Source organism: Acomys minous, assembly GCF_964271855.1.
Source record: "Acomys minous genome assembly, chromosome: 7".
In the NCBI taxonomy this organism is placed as follows: domain Eukaryota; kingdom Metazoa; phylum Chordata; class Mammalia; order Rodentia; family Muridae; genus Acomys; species Acomys minous.
Genome location: NC_140488.1, coordinates 98850418 through 98875078, shown reverse-complemented (window position 1 = coordinate 98875078; position 24661 = coordinate 98850418). Strand labels below are relative to the sequence as shown.

Here is a 24661-nt window from a genome sequence, read left to right as displayed (position 1 = left end):
TTGGGAGGCAGAGTGTGGCAAGAAGAAGAAGGTCGTTGTGGCGTTGGCTTGTAGTTTATAGCCCAAAGCAGCTTCTGCTTGGTTCTTTGCTTCCTGTTCCTCTAAGATGTGGTAAATATGAGCCACCTGCTCCTGCCACCAAGAAGCTGCCTACTCCGAGCCATTTCCTCTCATGATGGGCTATATTTCCTCAAACCATGAGCCAAAGTGAAACCCCTCCTCTTTGAGTTGTTCTGTGTCAGGGGTTTGATCACATGGGTAAAAATAGTATGGATCCTGTACACACTTCTCCACTTGGGTTTTTAAAGACGAACTTGCTATGTTTTAGCAATAATCCCATAGTTATGTAACAGATCTTCTTGATCACTTTTCAAGGGAGGAGGTATTTGTTTTGGCTTGTAGTTTGAAGGTACAGCCTATTATGGCCAAGAAATCACAGTAACAGAAACATGAAGCAGCTAGCCACATTGCGTTCTTGGTTAGAAAACACATAAATGCGGATTCCCAGTGTTTCTTCTCCTTTCTATTCAGTGTAAGAAACCATTCCATGAGACGGTGCCACCTATATTCAGGGTTACCTGGTTGCTTTTATATCTGTGTAATAGTCACTTACGTGTGGGTGTGTCATCATTCCCATGATGCCTTGCCACTCACCCACAGACACTGTAGTTTATGTAGTGCAGACGCAGCAGACTTCCTTTGACATTTTGCATACTTGTCTAACTAAGATACATTCCTAAAAGTAGAACCAGTAACCCACAGGCACAAGCCATTTGAGTTTGGGTGGACAGTGCCCAGAGTGGGTCGTTCAGGAAAAATATTCCAGATGGCACTGCCCAGTGTGGCTGCTACTGTCTTGATATGCAGCCTTGCTCACATAGTGTATTATCAGTTGCATTTGACATTCCAGGCAGCTGACCTTTGTGACCTTTGTGAACTCGGGTTATTGTGAGTGAGGGCAGGCATGATGATTTTTCCATGAGTAAAACTGTTGTTGTCTTGCCTGGAGACTTTTACCTGTGGATTGGCAAAGGTACAGGATTACAGCTCTGCCTTTCATGAATGTGTCCCCTGGTTTTTAATGTCCTCCCCCTTTTATATGCTTATTCCCTGAAGGCCTTTCAAAACCATCTTACAGTTATGCTTTCTTCTTCACATTCTGGCTTCTAGGCTTATGAAGCACTTGCCTTTCTCTTAAATTTTTTCTTCTCTTGTGATTTTGGATATTTTTAAAGATCTCTTTTTCTCTTTTAATGTTCTGATTCTTCTTGCATTTGACATTTATTGCGAAATAAAAAGTAAAATAAAAATCCAATTCTCCCTCTCCTCCACCAGCTATCTAGTCATTCAAGAACTATTGAATTATCCATCCTTTCTCTATTGCCTTAAAACAGCATCTTTTACTATATATTAAGTTCTTCTATCTACCTGTGAGCTCCTACTTTTTTCTTCCTTAAATTTTATTTTATTATAATTTATTCACATTACATGCTGATTGTAATCCCCTCGCTCTTATCGGTCTGTTCCCACCCTCCCCTTCCTCTTCTGTCCTATTCCCCTCCCCTAGACCTCTGACAGGTGGGGTCCTTCCTCCCCCACCATCTGACCACAACCTATCAGGTCTCATCTGGATAGCCTGCATCCCCTTCCTCTGTGTTCGAAGGGGCCTCTCCACTTAAGGGGCAGCGATCAAATCATGGGCATCAGAATTCATGTCAGAGTCAGTCCCCTGCTCTTCCCCCCACCCCCTTCCCCATGTGGAGAATGAGCTGTCTATAGGCTATTTTTTAAAATCACAGAACACAGCTTTGGAGATGCTCAGTGGGTAAGCACTCTTTCTACTCAAGTATGAGCACCTGAGTTCAATTCCCAGCACCGGTCTAAAAAGCCATGTATGGCTACATACCCCTGTCACCTTAGCACAGTGAAGAGTAGCAACAGAATGTTCAGTGGGGCTGGTTGATTGACAGCCTAGCTCCAGGCTCAGTGAAGAGACCCTGCCTCAAAGTGTAAGGTAGAAACTGATAGAGCAAGAAGTGTGATGGCTAATTCTAGCCTCTGGGTGTATATGCTTACACACACTTGTGTACATACACAACATCACACACACACACACACACACACACACACACACACACATGAGAGAGGGGGGGGGCAAAGAGGCAAAGAGACAAAGAGATGGAGGGAGAGACACAGACAGAGAGTAAGTAAATCAAGTTTAAAATGTTCTTTTGTTTAAAAGTCCCCAGAATGCTCTCATCTAGCTACTTCTGCTCCTGCCCCCTCTGCTGAGAAAGACCAGCCCTTTAGGGGTACACGTGTGGGAATGTGAGTCACCTTCTTTTTCTTTACCCTGTCTGCTGTACTTCCTTGTCATCATCATGTCTTGGAATGGGCTATTCTCCCACTGGCAGTCCCGCTGGAACAGCCTAACAGGTAATATGCAAAGTCATATTTCACTAGAGAAAAGATCTGTCTATCTGGAAAATCTAATTCTGATGTTTTAGAAAAAAGCTTTGGGGCCAAATCTTTCCAAGTAAAGCTTTGTCTTGCCACAGGAGGTCACTCTTGAGTAGTCTTTGAAACTTAATTGAGGAACATAGACCAATAAGAAAGAAGCATCCCTATAGTAAATAAATACATGTATGCGCATATATGTGTACATATATTAAATACAACTATAAAGGGTTGTGGGAAGTAGGTAAATCTGGGTGCTTAATATGTAACCTTTTTCCTGATTATATGTTCTTTGATCATGTACTACCAAAAATTTCAAAGTTAGAAGGAAGAAAAATTTAACTACTTTATAACTTTAGGGACACAAATAAGAATAATATAGGTACTAGATGTCCTGAGAATTCACACACACACACACACACACACACACACACACACACACACACACACACGAAGGGAGGGTGAGAGAGGGAGTAGAAAAGAGAGGGGGGGAGGGAGTAGAAGAAATAAAAATCACATATGTGCACCTGGGAATGGTACAGCTTGGCAGATAAAAGTGCTTGCCATGCAAGCCTAATGCTGAGTTCAGTCTCCAGGACCCACAACTTCCAAGAGTTGTCTTTTGACCTCTACAGGCATAGCATGGCCTGTGCATGCCTGCACTCCCGCCCATACTACAAATAAATAACATTTATTTATATATATTTATATAAATTATATATATATATATATTCACATTACTTAACGAGTAAACTGCTTGCCGTGTAAGCATGGTGCCCTGAGTCTGTTATCTCCAGCACCAATATAAAAGGTAGGGATGGCTGTGCCTGTCTGTTAATACTAATGAGGCAGAGACAGACAGATTCCAAGGGCTTGCTGGCCAGCAGGTCTAGCCAAAACAGTGAACTCCAGGTTCAGTGAGAGACCTGGCTCCAAGAAGAAGGTGGAGAGTGACAGAAGAAGACACCCAACACCAAGCTCTGGATTCCATACACAAATGCAATCAAACAGAATTGTTATTCTGTCTCTTTCTGCCTATGATTTCAATGTGATTTGTTGTATTAGCCTTACTCATTTGGGGCACATATTGAGTCTCTTTTGTGTACGTAGAATTAGTTACATGCAGCTTTCTCAGGATATGATAATATTATAGCAACCCAGGGCATCTGGGGCAGGAATTTTTCTTTCCCTTTTTCTTAATGCTGCATGAACCAGCAAGTAACTGACATGGCTGGAACTCCACCCAGATCAAGTGTGCATGTGCCTCAGTGCCAAGAGCCACAGAGCTTACTGGCTTTCCCTGGCCTCTGTGCCTTTCTGTCTGCTGTTTGCAGTGGGGTTGCAAGGTCATACCTGGATTTAGAACTTCAGCCACAGTGCTGTGCTGTGGAGCAGTTGCCCTTCCTACTCCTTACTGGATAAATAAATACAAATTATTCAGTATCTGCATTTTGCACAATCTGCTCAAGTGCCTTTTCTTGAAGAAGAAGAAGAAGAGGAAGAAGAAGGAGAAGGAGAAGGAGAAGGAGAAGAAGAAGAGGCTGTCTTGTGTTCTGAAAGACCACTTTTTCTTAATGAGAGTTTAAAAGGTTTATTGTGAAATTGGCATGTGCACAGTATATACTTGAAGGTGATTATGGGGCAAAATTTTTGCCTGCCTTCAAATTACAGGCTATTTCTTCCAGTTAACTGTTTAAGTAAAGAAGCTGTTGGTAAACGGACAGCGTTAGAAAGGAAGGTTGTCTGCTGGTATGTCTAGGGTTTTGTTTCCTGCTGTGGTTTTTTTAGACTGTTTTCAGATTGTATCGTTTTCCAGAACATATCTCCATGCTGCTTTTCCTGTGGACATGTAGTGTTAGTGTCTCTAAACTCACAGTCTGACTTCACGGCTGATGCTTAGAATTCCTGCTGGTCCTCTCTAGGTGCCCTGTCTTTACTTCTTTAAGATGTCTGGTCTGTAGTTTTTTTGTAGTTGCTTGGGCATTCATTTATTGGGTGTATTGCTCAAAGGTTCAGTGTCTTCCAGTAGTTCTGGAAAATTCTTAGACTGTGTGTGTGTGTGTGTGTGTGTGTGTGTGTGTGTCTGTGTGTCTGTGTGCGTGTATCTGTGTGTGTGTCCAGAGGTCAACCTCAGGTGTTGTTCTTTAGTAGCTGTCTGCCTGTGTTTTTTGTTTTTTGTTTTGTTTTGTTTTGTTTTGTTTTTGAGATTGGCTTTTTCACTGTGACCTAGAATTCCCACTTAGTCAGCCTGCCTGACCAGTGAGCCACAAGTTGGCTATCTCTGCCAACCCCAGGACTGGGATCACAAGCACATACCACCACACCTAGCTTTTAGGTAGATACAAGGGCTCAAACTCGAGTCTTTGTGCATGCGTGGCAGGCATTTACCTAGCTGAACCATCTACCAGTTTCTTTTTTTCTTTGACAAACTACAGCACTCTTGCCACTTTGTCACTCTGCTCTGCATGACTTTGAGCTTTACATGTTTCTCTTCTCTTTTGTTTTTTAGGTTACATTCTGAACTCTAACTTTATCTCATCTTTAGTCCACTTTATCTAGATATTTTCATTTTGTTAGCTACCATGTTTATAAGTTCGATAAAAAATGTGAATGTACTATTTTTTATTTCCAACATTTCTTTTCCAACTCTTCATTGGGCATTCCTCATTATCCTTTTATTCTTATTTGGGCATCCATTTTATTTTCTCAAAACATGAAACAATTCCATCATCCTCATTTTCAACTAATCCAGTGGCTCATTCCTTGGTCTTGTGATTTAGTTACATCTGTTTCTGGCTTCCAGTTTGAGTGTCTTGTTATCCTTGGATGTCTTCTGGCCCTCCTTTTTTGTACAAAAATTTTATTGTACTACTGAGTGGACTTTCACATATTTCTTTTGGGTTCCTTTAAGAACTACCCCCAAATTATTGCTTTAAATTCACCTCTCTGCTTGAGGGGTTTTCATCCTATAAATAATGGGAACTGAAATAAGCAAACATCAGGAGACTGCAAATGTGGTTTAAAATGTTCTAAAAAAAGGAACTGACCTTTACTCAACATCAGAAATAAGACAGGGTAAGCATCCTTCCTGTTCCCATGGGGCAGTAGGATGAGATTTCAATGTTATTACTCTGGAGGGGAAAAGTGTGGCACTTCTGTTACCCAACGGTCTCCTGTTAGATCCTTGTTTCAATGGGGTTCTAGGTTTATTTTCTCCCCTGCCACCACCCTCCCACAGTCCCAGCAACAAATCACAAGCTGCAGATTGTTAGGGAGCTGGAGAAATGGCTCCGTGCTTAAAAGCACTTGCTGTTCTTACATGATAATGGAACAGAGCTAGATTCCCAGTACCTGTGTTAGGCAGCTCACAACCACCTGTAACTCCCAACTTCAGGGATCAGATGCCCTATTCTGGCATCTGTGGACCCTTGTGTGATGTGCACATATGTGCACACACACACACACACACACACACACACACACACACACACACAATTTAAAGACTATTAAGACTCCTAGGAGAGCTTCAGAGAAAGGACTGTGCCTCCTGCAGCTTCTCAGTGTCCCCTGCTTCTACCAGCTGTACAGCTAGTGTTTTATTTTTTCTACCACCTCAGCTTTGGGGTACATTTGTGATGGTAATTTCCTCAAATTCCTGCATCATCTACCTTTGTGATTCTTTCTATTGAGAAGAATAATCAAGCTGCCTAATCATCCAGAGGGCTAAAATTCAGTCTCATATATCATATACCAAGCACTGAGTTTGGATCTGGAGTGCCCATGGGAAAGTTTGCCATGGCTGCATTTGTCTGTAATCCCAGCACTAGAAAGCAAAAAAGGGTAGGTTTTAGGAGGGGCAGTAACTGAACTCTAATGGCAAGCTCTTGGTTCAGTGAGAGCTCTGTCTCAAAGTGATACAGTAGAGCATCCACTTCCTTGTCTAGCTTCTGCACATGCATGAGCAGAAGTACTATACACATTTATACACACACACACACACAACCCAAAAAGCAAAGAAAGATTGTCTCATTTTCTTCGATCATATTGAATAAAAGAAGGTTGGAGGCTGTGAAAATTACTGGCTAAATAAGTTGTCTAGAGTTCCTCATGTTCTAGCAGTTCAGCTCCCAGATCAATGCTCAAAAGATCTGAAGAAAGAGGCTCAGCTATGCAGATGCCAAGAAGTATGGCAGCACAATTACTAGGGATGGGCTTTTCCTTGTGGTTTTGTGACATGTTTTGTAACTAGACAGAGGTTTGTGGCTGTGTAGTGTTGTGAATACACTGAATGCCATGGAGTGGTTTAAAAGATAAGGTCTACATTATATGTATTTTGCCACAATTTTCAAAACTACTGGCCATGTTGTAAGTCTTCAGCCTCGGGACATGGTAACCTGAGTGGAGTACTAAGTATGTCTGCTTTAGGCTGTCCTCTCAGACACAAAAAGTAGGTTTTCTCTGACGGTTGTCCACTACTTTGTCCTGATGCAACACATACTTCTTTCTTGGTTATCATCTGAGGATGACATGCTGAATAGCCCTACATGAAAGGATAGCCTCCGTGCACTGCTTCCTAAGTTGGTATGGATTTGTGTTAGCCCATCCATTTTTTTTTAAACCTGAGTTTTTATTGTGACAGATTACTGTTTTAAAAATTAAAATAGGAAAACCCTTAATGCCACATGCTATTGATGCATTGTTTTGAAGAAGTTTCATCATCAAAGTGTATTTTTCACAGATAAATGCAAACTGCCTGTGGGTCGCTCACTCTCCTGCCTTCCCTTTCTCTCTCCCTTGCATACTCAGGTTCCCCCACCCACCCACCCCCTGCCCTGAGTTGGCAACAATGATCAGCCACAGGGGATGGCAGAGGAATTAGAGTCAGGCAGGTGTGGCCAACTTTCAAATACTGTAACACTGTGTTATCACATTTGAGAACCACACAATTGGGGTTCATTTTTAAATCTCATTGTTGTCCTGTTTGATAATGTCATACATTCATATAACATGTTTTGATCAAATCCTCACTCCCTTCTCTCCCCTCCAATTCCTCTCCTATTTCCCCCACCACTTTTCCCTCCCAACTCCATGGGCTCTTTAAAAAAAACAACCTTAGACTTGAGGGATGGCTTAGCAGTTAAGAACACTGGTTACATATCCAGAGGACCCAAGTTCTATTCCCAGCACCACCCACATGGTAGCTCATAACTGTCTATATGAGTTCCAGGGGATCCAAAACCCTCTTCTGGATTCCATGGGCACTGTAGACACATGGTCCACCAGGTAAAACAATCATACATATAAAACAAAAATAAATATTTTTTAAGTCTCATGTTTTGAGTACATTTACAATTTGTGTTGGGGCATATTCATAGTGTCCTTGGTGACATATAGCCTACCAACTTTCGGGATGGGCACATCTGAACAGAATCTCATTAGGTCTCAATAACACCCCTCTCACAAGCCCACAGATTGCCTGGATGTGCTAGCAAAGACTTTTGTCTCTAAGTTGGTTCCAGAAACCAAGCAAATGGTTAAGTCCTCAGTAGCTTGCCTTAAGTTGTGCCTGTGAGTTTTAAATGGACTAACAAATGGCGTATCGGTCCAGCATTCTTACCCAGCTGCCGTGGGTGCCCTGACATGTGTGGCAAGCTGCAAGAGAGGCAGAATTCAACATTAGCCTGTTATTCCATGTGGATTGTGTCTCTACTAGGCCTGGTGTCGCAAGTGTAGCCCATCCAATCCTTTTCATTATCTTGAGTGTGGTTGCTTGCTGTATGCCTAAAATATTTTTTTTCCAAAAACATTTTGTTTTTTAGTCCTAAGGGATTCATACATATTAGTAAACAGGGTTTCTCAGTAAGGGCCTGCCTGGAGTTCGCTAAATAGACTAACGTGACTTACTATCAAGACCCAGGGATCTGCCCATTTCTGTCTCCCCAGTGCTAGAATCACAAGCATGTGCTGTCCCTCTTGGCTTTTTAAGCATGCGTACTAGGGATTCAACTTAGGTCCTTATTCTTGCTAAGCAAACATTTTACAATTGGGCTGTTTCCCCAGCCTAGTATCCAGTAATAAATTCTTAGATTGACTGTGTTAGTATGTTCCTTTGCTTCTTTCCACAGGGTTACATCAATTGCAGACAGGCTGAATGTGGAATTTGCTTTGATTCACAAAGAGAGAAAGAAAGCAAATGAAGTGGACCGGATGGTTCTGGTGGGTGATGTGAAGGACCGTGTGGCTATCCTGGTGGACGACATGGCTGACACGTGTGGTACCATCTGCCATGCTGCAGATAAGTACGTGGGATGGTCCAGGAAATAGGCCAAGTAAACATCTCCTTAAGAAAGAAGAACATCCATTTAAAATGTTATTTTAATTATTTATTTGTGTGTATGTGTTTGCATGTGTGTGTGTGTATCTGTGCATACATACACGTTGGGGAGGCATGCGTGCTATGGTACAGTGGTGGTACATGCATGCTATGGTACAACTTTTGTGAGTCAATTATCCCCTTCCACTATGAATCACAGAGATCGAACCCAACTTGTCAGGCTTGGTGGCAAGTACACTCACGCATTGAACATCCATCATTTGAAATGTAGCATATTTTTCTTAATTGTTGCTGATGACTTGGCATTAGAGTTTTAGGCCAAAGGAGACTTTAGTCTCATTTTTTTTTCCAGTCCTCTTTCCTTGGGAGAAAAAGTGAACACGAACACCAACAAAAATCCATAGGCTTTTTCGTTTCCCAGGTTGGACTTTCAGGTCATTTTTAAAGGGTTAGAGAATGTGCTTCCCTAGAAATCAGGCCCAGAAGGACAGGGTGTTTGTTTTCATTTGTCTGCACCCTTGCTTCCTTCAGCTCAAACTTTAGGCTGCTGATGTATACTTGGCGGGATAAGAGCTTCCCCGACTCCCTTGCCACACACGACTGTGAGATACAATTTGCGATGTTCTCACTGCCTTGCTTGTAATATGCTGACTTGATTACATATTGCATGTTTAGGGATATTGGTTGAAACCAGTGGTTCTCAACATAGGATAGATTATTCCTTGGGCAGTATTTGACAATGTCTAAAGATATTATTGGTTGTCACAAATAAGGGCATGGGGGTGTTGCTAGTGTGTGGACATGGGATGCTACTGAATTTTCCTACAGTGGACAAGGTAGCCCCTATGACAAATAATTATATGGATATAAATGCCAGGGTTGGTTGATAATCCTTGATGTAATGGAATATAAAGCATTTTGCTAGCACATACATTTAAAAGATCCTAGCTTAGGATAGTAAATACAAATGGATTTTGTCCCATCTTTTCTTTTATAGGCAACACTTCACTTGTAATATTGAGATAAGGTAGAGTACTTCAAGAATATTTGAATATTTGTGGCCACTTAATTTTTTTGAAACAGATTGTTGCTTAGTGGCTCTGGCTTATACTTCAGTCAAAATCTTCCTGTCTTGGCCTCCCTAGTGCTATGGTTACAGCTATGAAATATCACTAATAATTTTTTTTCTTCTATTTTGTAGGTTACTCTCAGCGGGTGCCACCAAAGTTTATGCTATCCTTACCCATGGAATCTTCTCTGGGCCAGCTATTTCCAGAATAAATAATGCTGCCTTTGAAGCTGTTGTTGTCACCAACACAATACCACAAGAGGACAAAATGAAACACTGCTCCAAGATTCAGGTACTTTCTATACACCCCAGGCAGAACCATGCACCAAACAAGGCATCTCGTCAGTCCCTTAAATAGCATCCAGCCTTCTGTTTGCTAAGGCAGATGCTGGCAGCGACAGAAGTTTCTCATCACAGTAAGATATCAGTCATATTAGATCCCAGAGAAAGGCCACAGTCAAGAGGACAATGGTTGCTATTTAGAAATAGTACATGAAAAAGGAAGGGAGGGAGGGAAGGAAGGGAAGATGGAAATGGAAAGGAAAGGAGGCTGAGGATGTAATGCTGTCGGTAGAGTGCTTACATAACATGCATGAGTATGTGGGTTCCAGCCCCAGCACTGAATAAAGTAGTCATGGTGGTGCACACCTACAAACCCTGCACTCAAGGAGGTGGATTCAGGAAGATCAAGCACTCAAGAGCATCTTCATATTTAAAGCCATCCTAGGAGGGATGAGATATTCATTCTGAAAAAAGAATTTTAAAAAAGTTTTTTAAAAAACAGAAAATGATCTATGTGTGGTGGTACCTGCAATGTAGAGGCACGATTATCATGAGACCAGCATGAACTACACATTAGCTTGTCTCACAAACAAAGAGAAGGGAATAGCAAATGGCACCAATGAGATGGCTCAGTGAGTAGACGGAGAGAAACAAAAGAAATAGCAAATCATAAGATAACAATATAAAACATCAAGAGAGTTGGGGAAATAGCTTGGTACAGCACTTGCCTAGCCTGGCCAACACTAAAAAGCAAAAGTTAAGCATATATATTGCCCAACAAGTCCACCCTGGAAAATGGAGTAGGTGAGGCAGCAGGCTATGCTAATCACGTATGGGGACCTACTTTTTCATGTGCCTCCTGACTATATGCCCACAGACTACTGGAGAGCTGATGGCAGTCACTTGACACCACTGCAGCTTCTGTTTCGAATTGATCTTTCAGTGACCCCCCCTGGCCAGTCATTGTGTCCTTGGAAGCCCTCAGTGAACATAACGATGGGACACAGTGGTGTTCTTCATGATTTCTGATCATGCTAGATTACAGAAAAGGTCATTTGAGCACAAGGAAACCAGTTCGAAAATTGTCAGAGTCATGGCATGAGGGTGTTTTTATGCATGATCAACAGTACATTAATAACCGCTATCCAAAGGCCAAGTCTAGCCCAAGTCTTTAAATAAGGTTTTATTGACACATAAATGCTGGTATACTGGGATTATAGTCAAAGCTTAAGATATAAAATGAAAGTTGTAACATTAAAAAAGACTGTAGTTGCTATATAGTTTATAGAGTAGAGAATAACCCTTGCCACTGAATATAGAAAACTAATTTTTAAACCGTCAGTGTCCCAAGAAGGGACCATCTGTAGGTAACAGCAACCCTGAGTGTCCTCACTGAAAATCTTCCCAAGAACTGATAATAGTAATTGGCTCTGCTGGTCTTGATGCCTGTGAAGCTGATACCTGCAGTTGTTTGTCTTTTCTTCCTCAAAGAAATAGCTGAAAGAGGTTTAACCGAAACATACCATATGTGTGCTGGAGAAGACATTTGTAGGCTTTCTGGCTTTTCAGCTTTGAAAGAAATAGATCTCATTTTGGTCTTTTGTGTTTTTCCCTTGCTATTCAGGTGATTGACATTTCAATGATCCTGGCTGAGGCCATTCGAAGAACCCACAATGGGGAGTCCGTGTCCTACCTGTTCAGCCACGTCCCACTGTAGTCCGGATTGGGATACTGAAAGTGGAGCAAGCCTCCTCCCACTTCTCACGGTTTTTGTTTGCCTGCTGTTTTAGCATTAGGACTCAGCAATTCTAGGATGATCACTGGCAAATACTATCTATGTACACTCTGAGATTCCTTGTCTACCCTTGTAACACTCAAGACTACTTCTTTCCAGTTTGGGGGTGGGGCCAGAGAAAGGTGGTGGTTGTTTGGTCTTTAAGTGAGCTGATAATGAGAAATAATCATTTCCTTCATTCATTTTTAGTGCTTTGAGACAACAACTTTTAAGCCTAAAATTCCACTGAGGAAATTCATCATATATATATTTTGAGGTTGCCAAAGGTGACTTCAGATGAAAGCCTTCTGTATAAATATATATTGATATTTAGATATTCGGGGGAAATCCTAAATACCTTTTGTTTAAAGTCAACCTTGGAAAATTTATGCTATCATGCATTTTGAATTTTTGGTTCTTTTTTTTTTAATGAGAACTAGGTTTATTTTATTGTTGCCCTTAATTGGTACTGACTTTTATTGAGCTTAAGATGGTCACTGACATATTGACTTTTCCAAGTAGATATTAAATATATTGAAAACAAAATAAGGCTGTACCATTTTTAATTGCCACTTTAGGGATATGTCATAATTGTTAACTTATCTGAAACTCCCAAATTATGATCAGTGATCACTGTGATTTGGGTGCCACTTCAGGATGTAGTCAATGAGTTGATGGCCACATTGATGTACATTGTTATCTATCCCAGGGGAATTGCTCCTTAGGAGGCAGCTCATGTCCTATCATCTTATTCTCAGACTTTAGCAATAGCCTTTACTTTGCATTTTTCCGAATAATTTCTTCTTGTAATTGCTTCTTGTCCACCAAAAGAAAGACTCCTTGAAATCCCCTTCTCCACCACATTTTTAGGCTGATTATTATTTTGGTTTTTTTTTTCACATAAATAGAATGAGGAAGTATTAAGAATGCTATCAAATGTACATACTCAAATACTGCTTAATGAACTTGAGTTAAATGTTCCTTGCTCCTTTGTAATCAGAAGTATGAAATCTCTAATGGCTGGTTATCCTCTCTAAAGCTGTTCAAATGTAGATGGGAAATGCCTGCAAAACAACGGATACAAAAGTAAATAGTTATTCCTTTAAAATAATCTTCAAAAAAGTAGTCCAAAAAGCATTGTGAAGAACAATTTCACTGATGGCATTCTAAATAAAATGCTCTTTTAACAAGATGTGGAGGAGGTTCATATCTGTACTCCCAGCTTCTCGGAAAACTGAAGCCTAATCTACAGAATGAGTTCCTGCTCAGCCTGGGGTAGAGAACTGAGACTGTGTGCCATAACGCAAAAACAAAAAGCATCATTGAGAATGGCAAAGGCACCCACTGGCTGACTGTTGATCAGCCTAATTTCTGCAGGTAGAAGAAGCTTACCCATCTGAGTAGTACACACAACTTGCACTCTAGAATCAGCCTTCAGAGCAGTGAAAGTCAAAGCAAAGTTAGAAAGTATCATTTATGGTATTACAGAAACTGGCATTTTGACAGTACCATGTTTGTAACTGTTCTGAAGAAAGTAGTTCCATCACCTGGGATATTCAGCTCTTGGGTACAGACTGTAAAATCTTGGCTAGACATATGTCAAAACCCTATTTGACATTATGCAACTGTTATTTTTGATAAATGTGTGATATCTGTATTTCTTAGGTCTTATGCCTATGCTGAATGAAGACATCCCTGTGCACACCCATATGGAGATAGCTTGATCTATGTGTGCACATGTCCCAAAGCACCAGCATGGCAAAAGTCAGTTGGTAATCATTTTACCTAAGATATTTAAAGCTTAATGTGTATAGTGGATCTTAAAATAATGATCTTTGGATTTAAAACCCCTGCTATAAAAATCTATGTGTCTGTCCTCTGAATTGGGAACTGATGGTTTTGGTTTCTGCCTTTGCTTGGCCTGAGTTAGTATTTTAAAGTACCCCTGAATACATCTATGAGCTAATTAGATTGAACTGAGCCTTATACAGTGAAAATATAGACTTCAAATATTTGATGGTTTCAGTTTGGCCAAAATGGCAAAGGCTGCCTCATGCGCAGCCTAAACCCAGAACTTTCTTGTTCCTTGCTGCTTGTGGTAAAGAAACATAGGGGGAATCACCCAATAGGTCAGCTGTGTTCTATGAAACGAAGGTATATTAGGCTTGTAGCTAGCCAAAAAGGGGGAACCAGGAAAATGTGAATATACCAAAGTTGTTTAGCCGCCACCTGAATTTTATTAGTCAACTGGTATTCATATGCTAATTTTTCCTAGTTAGTTACAGTGTCGACTAAATTCAGGAATATATTCTGTGCAGTATTTGCCCTGGTTTTCGAGACTAGAGAATTTTGAGATCCTGTGACATTTACTAAGACATTTCAATAAAATCAAGCTGTCTACTTTGTTTTACAGTTCATATCATTTTGGAATAACTTGTTTTTGATAAAGTGACATGCTGATGAAATACCTGAGAATGTCTGTTACTATCTGATTAAGGTCCAGTTTGTGAAATTAAAGGAAAGCCAGAAGTTAATTAAAGTGTACTCTTCCGCTGTTTTGCAGCCTTTTCTTTGTGAAGGACTCATTAGCTATCTTCTTTCACAAAGGCATCATAGCTGTTCCACATAACGCATCCAAGTTGATCGGTCTAGATACTACCTTTCAAATTAAAGAGCGGACTGGTGAGCTGATACCTGCCACCAAGCTGACCTGAGTTCAGGCTCTGGGACCCACATGGTGGAAGAAACTGGGGCATGCATTTGCCCACCTGCCCTGACATATATCCATAAATTGCTACAATGTATCATGCATCAAAGTAGTGACATTCAGTATCCATCTATTGGAACAGTCCAAACTTACATGAAGGTTGCATGGAAGTTGTTCATGTGCTTTGTTTTAAAGGGTTCCTGTCTCTTTATTTCATCCACCGCCCCCCCCCCTTCAGTGATGTCTTAAATTTTGCTTGTGGGGACAAAATAATTGTATGTCTGTATTGTGTGTGTGTGTGTGTATGTATGTATGTATGTGTGTGTGTGTGTGAGAGGGGGGGGGGTTCATGGATGTGAATTCCAAAAGTTAAATTGGGTATCTCTGCCTCATTGTTTTTTTTTTCTTGTTGTTTGTTTGTTTTTGAGGCAGCATCTCTCACTGATCCTGGAGCTCACTGGACAGCTTGTACAGCCAAACCAGTGAGATCCAGGAATCTTCCTGTCTCCAGCACTGGGATCTCGGGCAACTGTTACCACGCCCAGCATTTTACATGGGTCCTGGGGACACAAATTCAGATCCTCATGATTTTGTGCAACAAGCACTTTACAGACTGTGCCATTTCTCTAGTCCCAGGACAAGATATTTACACAATTATTTTCTTGTAGTGAAGCTCAGCTTTAATGTATGGAAAACACTGGGTGAGAGTGACAACCCAGACCCTTAAAATCACCATACAGCCAAGCATGGTGGCACTTGCCTTTAGTCTCAGCACTCAAGAGACAAAGGCAGGTGAATCTCTATACATTCGAGGCCAGATTGGTCTACATAGTGAGCTCCAGGCCAGCCAAGGCTATACCGTGGGTTGCTGTCTCAAAAAGAAAAGTCATTGTGCAATATAAAGAACTATAACCAGGTCTGTCTCAGGAAACAGAATGAGAGAGAATGAGGTAGGATTAATTAAAAAGGAGGAGTTATGCAAAGTAGAGATGGAAACACCACACTGGCTTTACAATGGCATCTAATAATGCTGTCACATTTTGAAAGTGTTTCATTTCTTATATAAGTCCTCTCTAATTCACCCATGAACTACAGGCACCAGGCCAAGTGAGGAAGAAAAAGATGAAGACTAAGGAATTTAGAACATTGAATCCATTCAGGTCTCACAAAGGGTTTAGTGAAGGGACCACTGCTTAGAGGTGGTAATTTCACCATAGAATTTTCCAGAATGCAACAGCCGTCTTCTAGCACAGACTGATTTATGATGTGTTTGAAGGAGGGTAGCCAGTGTAGATGGGGGCTCGGGGTAGAAACATGACCATATCCTTCATCTAAATTGTGTGCATCTCAACAGACTACTTAGAACTGATCAATTTGTTTGTCGGGCTAGGGAGATGGCTCAGCAGGTAAGACTGCTTGTTTTGCAAGCATGGAGGGCCAAGTTCAAACCCCAGCTCATATATAAAAAGCAAGATGTGGCCACTCACATGCCTGTAACCCCAGCACCCTGAGGGGTGGGTACAGGAAGGTTGGTGGAGGCTTGCTGGCTGCCAGCTTGGCTCCAGATTCAGTGAGAGACAGTGTCTCAAAGGGATAAATTAGAGTGACAGAACAGGACACTTATCTCACACGGACAAATGATCAGCTTATATACTAACTTTAAATTTTAGAGCAGCCATTTTAAGTATGCCATTCAAATGGGTGGAAGACAGTCCTAAGTTTTGCAGGTGTTCAGCCTAAAGGGGGACACAGCCTCCTTGCCTACCACTGTAGAAGGACTAAGTACATGGTCTTCACACGTGCCTGTCTGAGCCAAAGTTAGCACTGAGGCAATAACAAATAGCTGCATGGGGGAAACACTCCCAGTGGGTGTGCAGAAATAACTGGTAGTGATGAATGCCTGGTGACCATGGAGACACTGCTCCACTGAGGCCTTGTACAAACTGGTTGTGCTCCAGCTTTCTGTCACCATCCTATCAGAAGTACAGTTGGAAGTGGTGCCCAGTTAAGTCCTGTGGCCAAAAGATAAGCCGGCTAAACTCAATTTACATTTTAAGAGCATGATAAAGTGGGAAAGGACAATGGCACCCAAAGGAAAGCAGTGGGAAGTGCCTTCCATTGGGAACATGGCAATCTGGAGTCTGGTCCTGACATGCTAGAAGCACATTGTGACCTGACGACAGATTTCTGTACTTTTGTGAGACTTCCATGTCTCCACAAAACTCATGCAAGGGAAGATCGTTGCCAATGCCCCAGCAATTTTATCATTCTACGTTGACTAGAAATAGTTGGGCCCACCAATGACTGCGGTTCCAATGAGGGAATGGTAGAAAGTTGCTTCTCTATCTTCCTCCACTGAGGGGCCAGCTCATTTTGCTTTGGCTGGGACGTTTTCTCGGTCTTAGAAGTGAAGGTCGGCCACCTCTGGAAACTCTTCAATCCTGAGCAACCTGGGACAATTGGTTGCCATAGTTTCCTATCCCCTAAGGTCAGAAATTATGGACTCCCAGCACTGTTATTCAGAGATGCAAGTGCATGTAGCTGATTCAGATGGAAGGTGGAGGTATTCTAAAGTTACTAGGTGCATTGTTAGTAAGAGCATAGGTATGTACCACACATGCAGGTGAAGGATTGGGCCACTTAATGTTATTTTTACATAACTGTTTTTCAGTTTCTCTCGTAACCTGGCTGTCACACAAATAATTGAGATTCTATTATATTATTTAAAGAAGCTTCACTGCATAAGAACTGAGCAGTTATCACTCTATTCTTAACTCTAAGCTAATTTGACTTCCTCTATGCTCATACTCAAGAGATACTTGCGTTTTGTAGCTTTTCCTGTTACAGCTCTCTCTCCTGATCCTTCTTGGGACTCTCCCATGCCTGAGCTTCCTACTTCTTCCTCTAACTCCTCCTCCCCTGGCTGGCAGGAACTCCAGCCCTATTCTCTTCCCTTCTCAGCAATTGGCTGTAAGCTGTTTTATTGGCATACCAGGGGACAATTGGGGAGCAGTGTTCACACAGCATTGAGACAGGAGATTCTCAGAACAAGGATTGCCACCAGATATGGGGGAGTACAGAAATCAACATTTGAATTACACAATAACCTTATACCTACAAGGCCATCAAATATGCAATTGCAGCAAGGTGTGTGTGTGTGTGTGTGTGTGTGTGTGTGTGTGTGTGTGTGTGTCTGACTCGAAGCAAAACAGGAATCTGAGTGTACAAACTTGTCTCTGTTTGCATGGCTCAGTAGTAGGCATTGGTGGAGGCTTGAATGGGAATGACGCCCATAGGCTTATATATAAATGATTGGTCAATAGTTGGTGGAACTGTTTGGGAGGGAAAAAGAAGTGTAGCCTTGTTGGAGGAAGAAGTGATTCACTGTAGGTGAACTTTGAGTTTTGAAAAGCTTCTCTCTCTCTCTCTCTCTCTCTCTCTCTCTCTCTCTCTCTCTCTCTCTCTCTCTCTCTCCCTCCCTCCCTCCTATCTCTCTCCTTTCCTCTCCTCTCCTGGTTGATTGTATAACTTCTAGTAAAATATGAAAGTGAGTAGTTGAAGCAAGACTTGAGGTCCTAGAAAAATAGCTCACCAGTTAAGAATACACATGGTCTTGCAGAGGACCTGGGTTCAGTTCCCAGCACCAATGCTGGGTGGCTCATAACCACATGTAGCTCCACTTGCAGGGGATCTAATTCCATTTCCACAAGCACAGCACTCATGTGCGCAAACCTGACATAAACATATAACTAAAAAATATTTTAAAACAGGGCTCTGCCTTATTAATGAATCTATGATTCTTCAAAGATTCGCTCCCTTATGGGAAAATTAGGTTTAATAATAGCTGCCACCCAGGTTTTCTGTTTTTACACTTCAAAAGGTGCTGATACCTCTAATTCCATGGAGTTGTCAACAGGATGAAGATACTGCTTGAAAGGCAAACTGATGAATAACAAAATTTTCAGAGGGTTTATTTCAACAAACAAGATTTTACATCAGAAGCTCCAAACCAGAGTAACTCAGGAACTCTACTGAATGATAAAACTTCTGTAGGATGGCCAACAAAGGAAAGGAAAGCAAACGTTTGACTGGTTATAACTATACATTAGCAAAGCCTTTGGCTTAATTAGAAATGTATTGACTGCTTCTGATAGAATGAACTTAAGTTGTGAGTTTGGCGACTATGGTCCTGGTGGATTGCTTTGTCACTGAGCTGGGGCTCCAGCCCCCGATTTTCTTTAATATACACATTTTCAGGAAATTGCTAGCTAAGTTTCACCTATGTTTGTCGTCTCATCCCAAAATAGCCTTTCCTTTCTTTGAAACCAAGTCCCTGTGATTTATTTGTATCAGGGGCCTTCTTTCCAAACATCTGTACCTTCAGACTCATTTGGTGAACTCCAGTGTGTATTTAGGACTGGCCTAAAGAAGGTGCATGTCATATTCATTTGCATGCCCTCCCACAGTTAGCTTCACAGTGCTTTCATTTCTTAGTAAAATGAAACTTACAGAAGAAGTAGGCAGCAGGGTACTTCTTACTTCAGTTTAAAGGAGGGATGACAAAAAAAAAAAAAACAGAAAGCTCATGACAGTGGAGCTTTACAGTCTAAAAATACACTACACACAAAGAGTTGGGTAGTTTGTGTTCCTCTTCCATACCCTACTTGCAAAGAACATACTCAAAAGTATCTTAAATATCTCATACAAAAGAGTATTATGTTTTAAATGTCCAAAGTTGTATCTATCTGATGAGATCAAAACTCTGGAACTGTTATGAAAACAATGTGGTGTGTGGTTTTGTTTGTTGTTGAGTGAGAGCCTCGCATTGCAGCGCAGGCTGGCTTGGAGCACATGATGTTGGAATTAGAGGAGAGTCATCATGCCAGGGCTGATGTTTATCATCAAACATGTTCTGGCTTATATCATCAGAGAGTAGAAACAATTACAGAAGAGTTGTTAGGAATATTGCCTGCCTGTCACTCCCAAGTCAAGGGGTATGTATGTCAGTGGGAGACGGACAGACAGAGTCCACATGAGCAATTCAATTAGCAAATGTATGTAGTTAGCCATCAGTAAAGAATTTCTCCATCTTTAAGAAAACAAGTATCAGACCTGGAGAGATGGCTCAGTGGTTAAGAGCACTGACTGCTTTTCCAGAGAACTTGGGTTCAATTCCCAGCACCCACATGGCAGTTCACAACTGTCTGTAACTCAAGATCTGACACCCTCACACAGACATACATGCAGGCAAAACACCAATGCACATAAAATAAAAATAAATATTTTTTTTTAAAAAGGAAGAAAACAAGTATCAGCTGAGCACAGTGGCACATGCATATAATCCCAGCATTCAGGGAAGCAGAGGCAGATTGTGAGTTCAAGGCCAGCCTGGTCTACAAAGCTAGTTTAGGACAACCAAGGATACACAGTCTCAAAAAAACCGAAAGAAAAAAAAAAGAAAAAGAAAGAAAGAAAATATGTATCATCGTTCACATATCACTCTTCTTTTAAAAAATATTTTAGTTACATTATATATCATTTCTTCCTTCTCTTTCCTCTCTCCAGGCCCTCTAATGAATCTCCTCTTGTTTTCTCTCAATGTATAACTTCCTCATTTAAAATTACTATTATATGTATACCTAAATACATGAATACAACCTGCTCAGTCAGTAAATGATACCTTGTATGGATATAATCTCAGGGCTAGCCACTTGGTATTGGACAACCCAATGGAAGGTTCTTCCCCTCGGAAAGACCGTTTTCCCAGTCTTAGCATTCCCCAGTCGCACAGAGTTCTTTACCTAGAGTAGAAGCTCCACAAGCTTTCCCCTTTCTATATTGGTGTCATCATTGATATTCAGTCTTGTTTAGGCATACATGGGGATGAGAATTCACGGGTGTAGCCTTTCTAAAATCTCTTTCTCTTTTCCTCCTCTCTCCTTTCCTTCCTTCTTTCCTTTTTATCTTCCTTCTTTTCTTCTTTCCTTCATATTTTCATTCTCTTCCTTTTTTTTTTTTGAGACAACATCTTACCATGTAGCCCAGGATAGCCTTGAACTCACAGCACTTCCTTGGCCTCCTCAATTCAGGGAGTAGGGTGAAAGGATACAAGTGATGGGATAACAATTTAGTTGTAATCTGAATAAATTAATAAAATTAAAATTAATTTTATAAAAAGAAGGCAAAATAGGCTATTATAATCTCTCAGGACCTTGGTATAGAAGTCCCAAATGCAGATTTTCTGATTGTATAGCATTATCTTTCCTTTTGTGGATAAGTAATTAGATTTAATTTTTAGTCATTTATGGAATCAATTTTCCTTCCCTCCCTCCCTCCCTCCTTCCATCATTCCTTCCTTTTTTGACACACACAAGTTTTTTCTATGTAGCCCAAGTTAGTCTAGAACTTCCCCTGCCTCCCAAGTACCAAGATTACAAGCATATGCCACCAATGTCTGGCTGTTCCATTTTTTCTTTAAGGCACTGGATTGTTGTTGTTGAGGCTTTTTTCTTTATTGTTGTCTGTCATACTTAGAAGAACCTTCATGCTTCCAAATTACAACTTCTCTATGATTTCATTTTTTATTTTATTGTTATGTGTATGAGTATTTTGTCCATGTGCACATATGCATACCTCATGCATTTCTGGTGCTCAAATAGATTAGAGAAAAGCACTTTGGATGCCCTGGGACTGGAGTTACAGATGATTGTGAGCCACTGTGATGGTGCTGGGAATCACACCCAGGTTCTCTGAAAGAGTAGCTAGTGCTTTGAACCATCGAGCCAACTCTCCAGCCCTCCTATTTTTTAATTTATTTTTATTTTTATTTTTTTTTAGCATTCTCAGTGTAGTTTGTCTTGTGTTTAAAAACATTTTGGATTCTAAGAAAGCAAATGTCTCATAAATAATTTCTGATAAATAGCTTTATGTTTTTCTAAAACTCTAAGCCAGTGGCCCAGGATTATCTGAGTAATCTCTTTTGCCATTTAAGTGATATGAATACCCCTATGTGTGCTGTTACCTAACTCTGACTTTTCTGTTTCCTTGCTAAGTTGGTATCGCACTGTTTTAGGATTGCAGCATTATGGAAATGGATTCATAGATCTAGGAGAGAAGCCTGCACCTTGGTGCTTTTTCATTCATAATTACCTGCCTGTTCGCAAATCAGATCCAATGCAGAGCACTCAGTAATGTATCGTTCATTATTCAAAAGAAGAAGACATACATGGATAATGTAGCCTCATATTATTGAATACATAGAGAGGTCTGATTCCCCAAATGCCCCCATTTCAAGTCAATCTGGCAAGTTTCTCATGAAATCCTGTTGGTATTTGATTGATATTGCACAGCAACTACAAATCAATTTAAACAAAACTTTCATTTTTATTTTTACACTGCTCTGGCCACTATTTCCAGTAGCAATATATTTCATGTCACTTATGTGTTTGTAGCTTCCACAGCCCTGACAGGAAACTGATGTCCTGTTCATTTTAGAAACTGATGAGTTCAGCATAGTGTGTGTATATTTGGACTAGATTTAAGGAAATCACAATGAATGACACATTGTTTCAGGGAAGAACAATCCTAGTTTGAGTCCAAAGTGGCAAGTACAAGCAACAGTTACTAGAATTCAATGGGAACAGCACCATAGGAGGGACAAGAACATCAGTAGGTAAGATTTGCAAACAATTCCAAACAAATAGAGGAAAGAAACCATGGAGAGAGAAACTCAACTCTACGCTGCAATGTACAACTAAGGCTTCTCTTTGCTGAAACCCAACCAGAAGACAGTAGCCAGCAAGGTGTTATCATTTATATAGCTCAGCCTCCAAACCCACAAAAACCATATAGAAAGGCTAGAAAACTCTGTTGGGCCCAAAGGTTGAGTATATAGTGCTGTAAGCACTTTATTGTCACAGCCCAAATTCCTTGCATTTCCCATCATTTCTTTCCTCCTCCACACGCTTTAGACTCTAACATTTCAATGGTCTCTTCCCTTCCAGAACCAGTACAGATTAGTTGTTGTTTCTGTGTGAGAAAGCTGTTCATTTTTACATATTGTTTTCTCAGCAGAGACTTGGAGAAGGAGGTATTTGGTGTGTGTGTGTGTGTGTGTGTGTGTGTGTGTGTGTGTGTGTGTGTGTTTATTGCTTGCATGGATATCATTTATTTGCTATGTGATTTGAATCAAGTTCACTGCTCTTCTTGTACCAGTTCCAGTATTTGTAAGGAATGCACAGTGAAACATTTGCCTCAAGGACTGGAGGGATGGCTCAGTGGTTAAGAGCACTTGTTCTGGTAGTGGACCAGGGCTGGAGTCCCAGCACCTCCATGGCAGCTCACAATTGTCCAGTTCAAGAGGAGCTGCTGGCTATATTTCAGGTGTTAAGATCCACTGTTTTCACAGGCATTATTGGTTGCCTGCAATTTATAAGTTGATTCATCAGTTTTATGTACCACAAATTGGAAAGTGGATCAGAGGAAGATATTCTAGGCATATTGTGAAGTACATATCATCCAGATATACACAAACTAGTTGATTTTCCCTTTCAGTGCCTACTCCGCTTCTCACTAATTCAGAATAATTCAGAATAATTGGAAGCAACACATGCAGCCTTTGTCTGGTTCCTAGTTTGAAGCCATAGTCACCTAAAGAAAACTCTAATTCCTCCCAATTCTATTAATTCCCTTTATTGTTCATGAAAAGCAGAAGCAGAGCAAGGTATCTGGGTTGTTTCCACAGTAGGTTTATTTCTGGTGCTACTGGCTTGCTACGCCAAATGAGGAAGAAAGTGTATGTTAAACCCTCAGTCTCAGGATCTTGGCTTATGGTTCCAATTATTTGGACAATACAACTTGGCTCTTCATCACCACCCATGAGGACAACCCCAGTTCCAATGCCCTCTTCTGGCTTCTTTGGGTACATGGCATACATATGACACACAGACATCATGTCCTTTGAGCAAAATAATGATACACATAAAATAAAATAAATAAATCTAATAAAGACATTTACTCATTATGTATTTAATATGCCATTCAGTATTTAATGGCATAACTATGAACCAATTACAACCACACGTTTTAACATAACATAACAATCCCTCAGCAAATGTGGTCTACTTGTAATGAATATTTTCTCAGCTGACTTGTGGTACCAATGCAGGCCAGTATATTAACCCTGGTCATTATTAGGTGATCTCCACGTGCTAATTTCTGCATCTTCTTCCTTGATGAAATAGGTATATTAAATAACTTTAAACATGGCTACAGTAATTGAAGTGTGCTTCCATAATCAGTAAAGAAGAGAGTACTTCTCTTGGGGATTACATGTTGAGAAGCATGTCTTTCTTTATATTACTTTGGACTGAAAATATGGATGACCTTTGGAAATTAAAGTGAGTGACCCAACTGGTAGCTTTTATACCACTCAAAAACCAATATCCCTTCAAATTGGGCACAAGACAAAGCAAGATATATAGCTCAGCTGGGTGTGGTGGCGCATGCCTTTAATCCCAGCACTCAAGAGGCAGACGCAGGCAGATCGCTGTGAGTTCAAGGCCGGCCTGGTCTACAAAGTGAGTCTAGGACAGCCAAGGCTACACAGAGAAACCCTGTCTTGAAAAACCAAACCAAACAAAAAACAAAACAAAACAAAAAGATATATAGCTCTTCAGGGTATACTCTAGAATCTATGGAGACATCTGTGATTGTCACAAGTACAAGGAGGCCAGTGCTATTGGTATCTAGTGAGATAAGGTATGAATGCCACCAACCAACCTACAATATAACAAAGAATGATGCAGTCAAAAATGTCAGTAGTGAGCTGTGGAGATGGCTCAGTGGAGAAGAGCACTTGCAGCCTAAGTTGAAAGACCTGAGTTTGAATTCCCAGAACCCTAGTAACATGATGATTATGGTCTAAGCTCTCTAATCTCAGCACTGTGGGGATGGAGCAGGGGGATTTCTAGGATTAGCTAGCCCTAGTCTAGCTTCAGATACAGTAAGAGACTTTGTCTCAAAATGATGAGGTGGTGG

The 24661-nt window shown here is 40.9% G+C and overlaps 1 protein-coding gene across 2 annotated transcripts in view; it reads left to right on the top strand.

Annotated features, from left to right (window-relative positions):
- PRPS2 (phosphoribosyl pyrophosphate synthetase 2) overlaps positions 1 to 14460 on the top strand; it is a 39092-nt gene extending 24632 nt beyond the window's left edge. For both annotated transcript variants that reach the window (XM_084788853.1, XM_084788854.1), the window contains exons 5-7: positions 8583 to 8756; positions 9993 to 10152; positions 11767 to 14460. In XM_084788853.1, coding sequence (XP_084644979.1) covers positions 8583 to 8756; positions 9993 to 10152; positions 11767 to 11859 — 427 coding nt within the window. In that variant the 3' untranslated portion in view covers positions 11860 to 14460. The remainder of the gene's footprint in view (positions 1 to 8582; positions 8757 to 9992; positions 10153 to 11766) is intronic.
- Positions 14461 to 24661: the final 10201 nt, after the last annotated feature.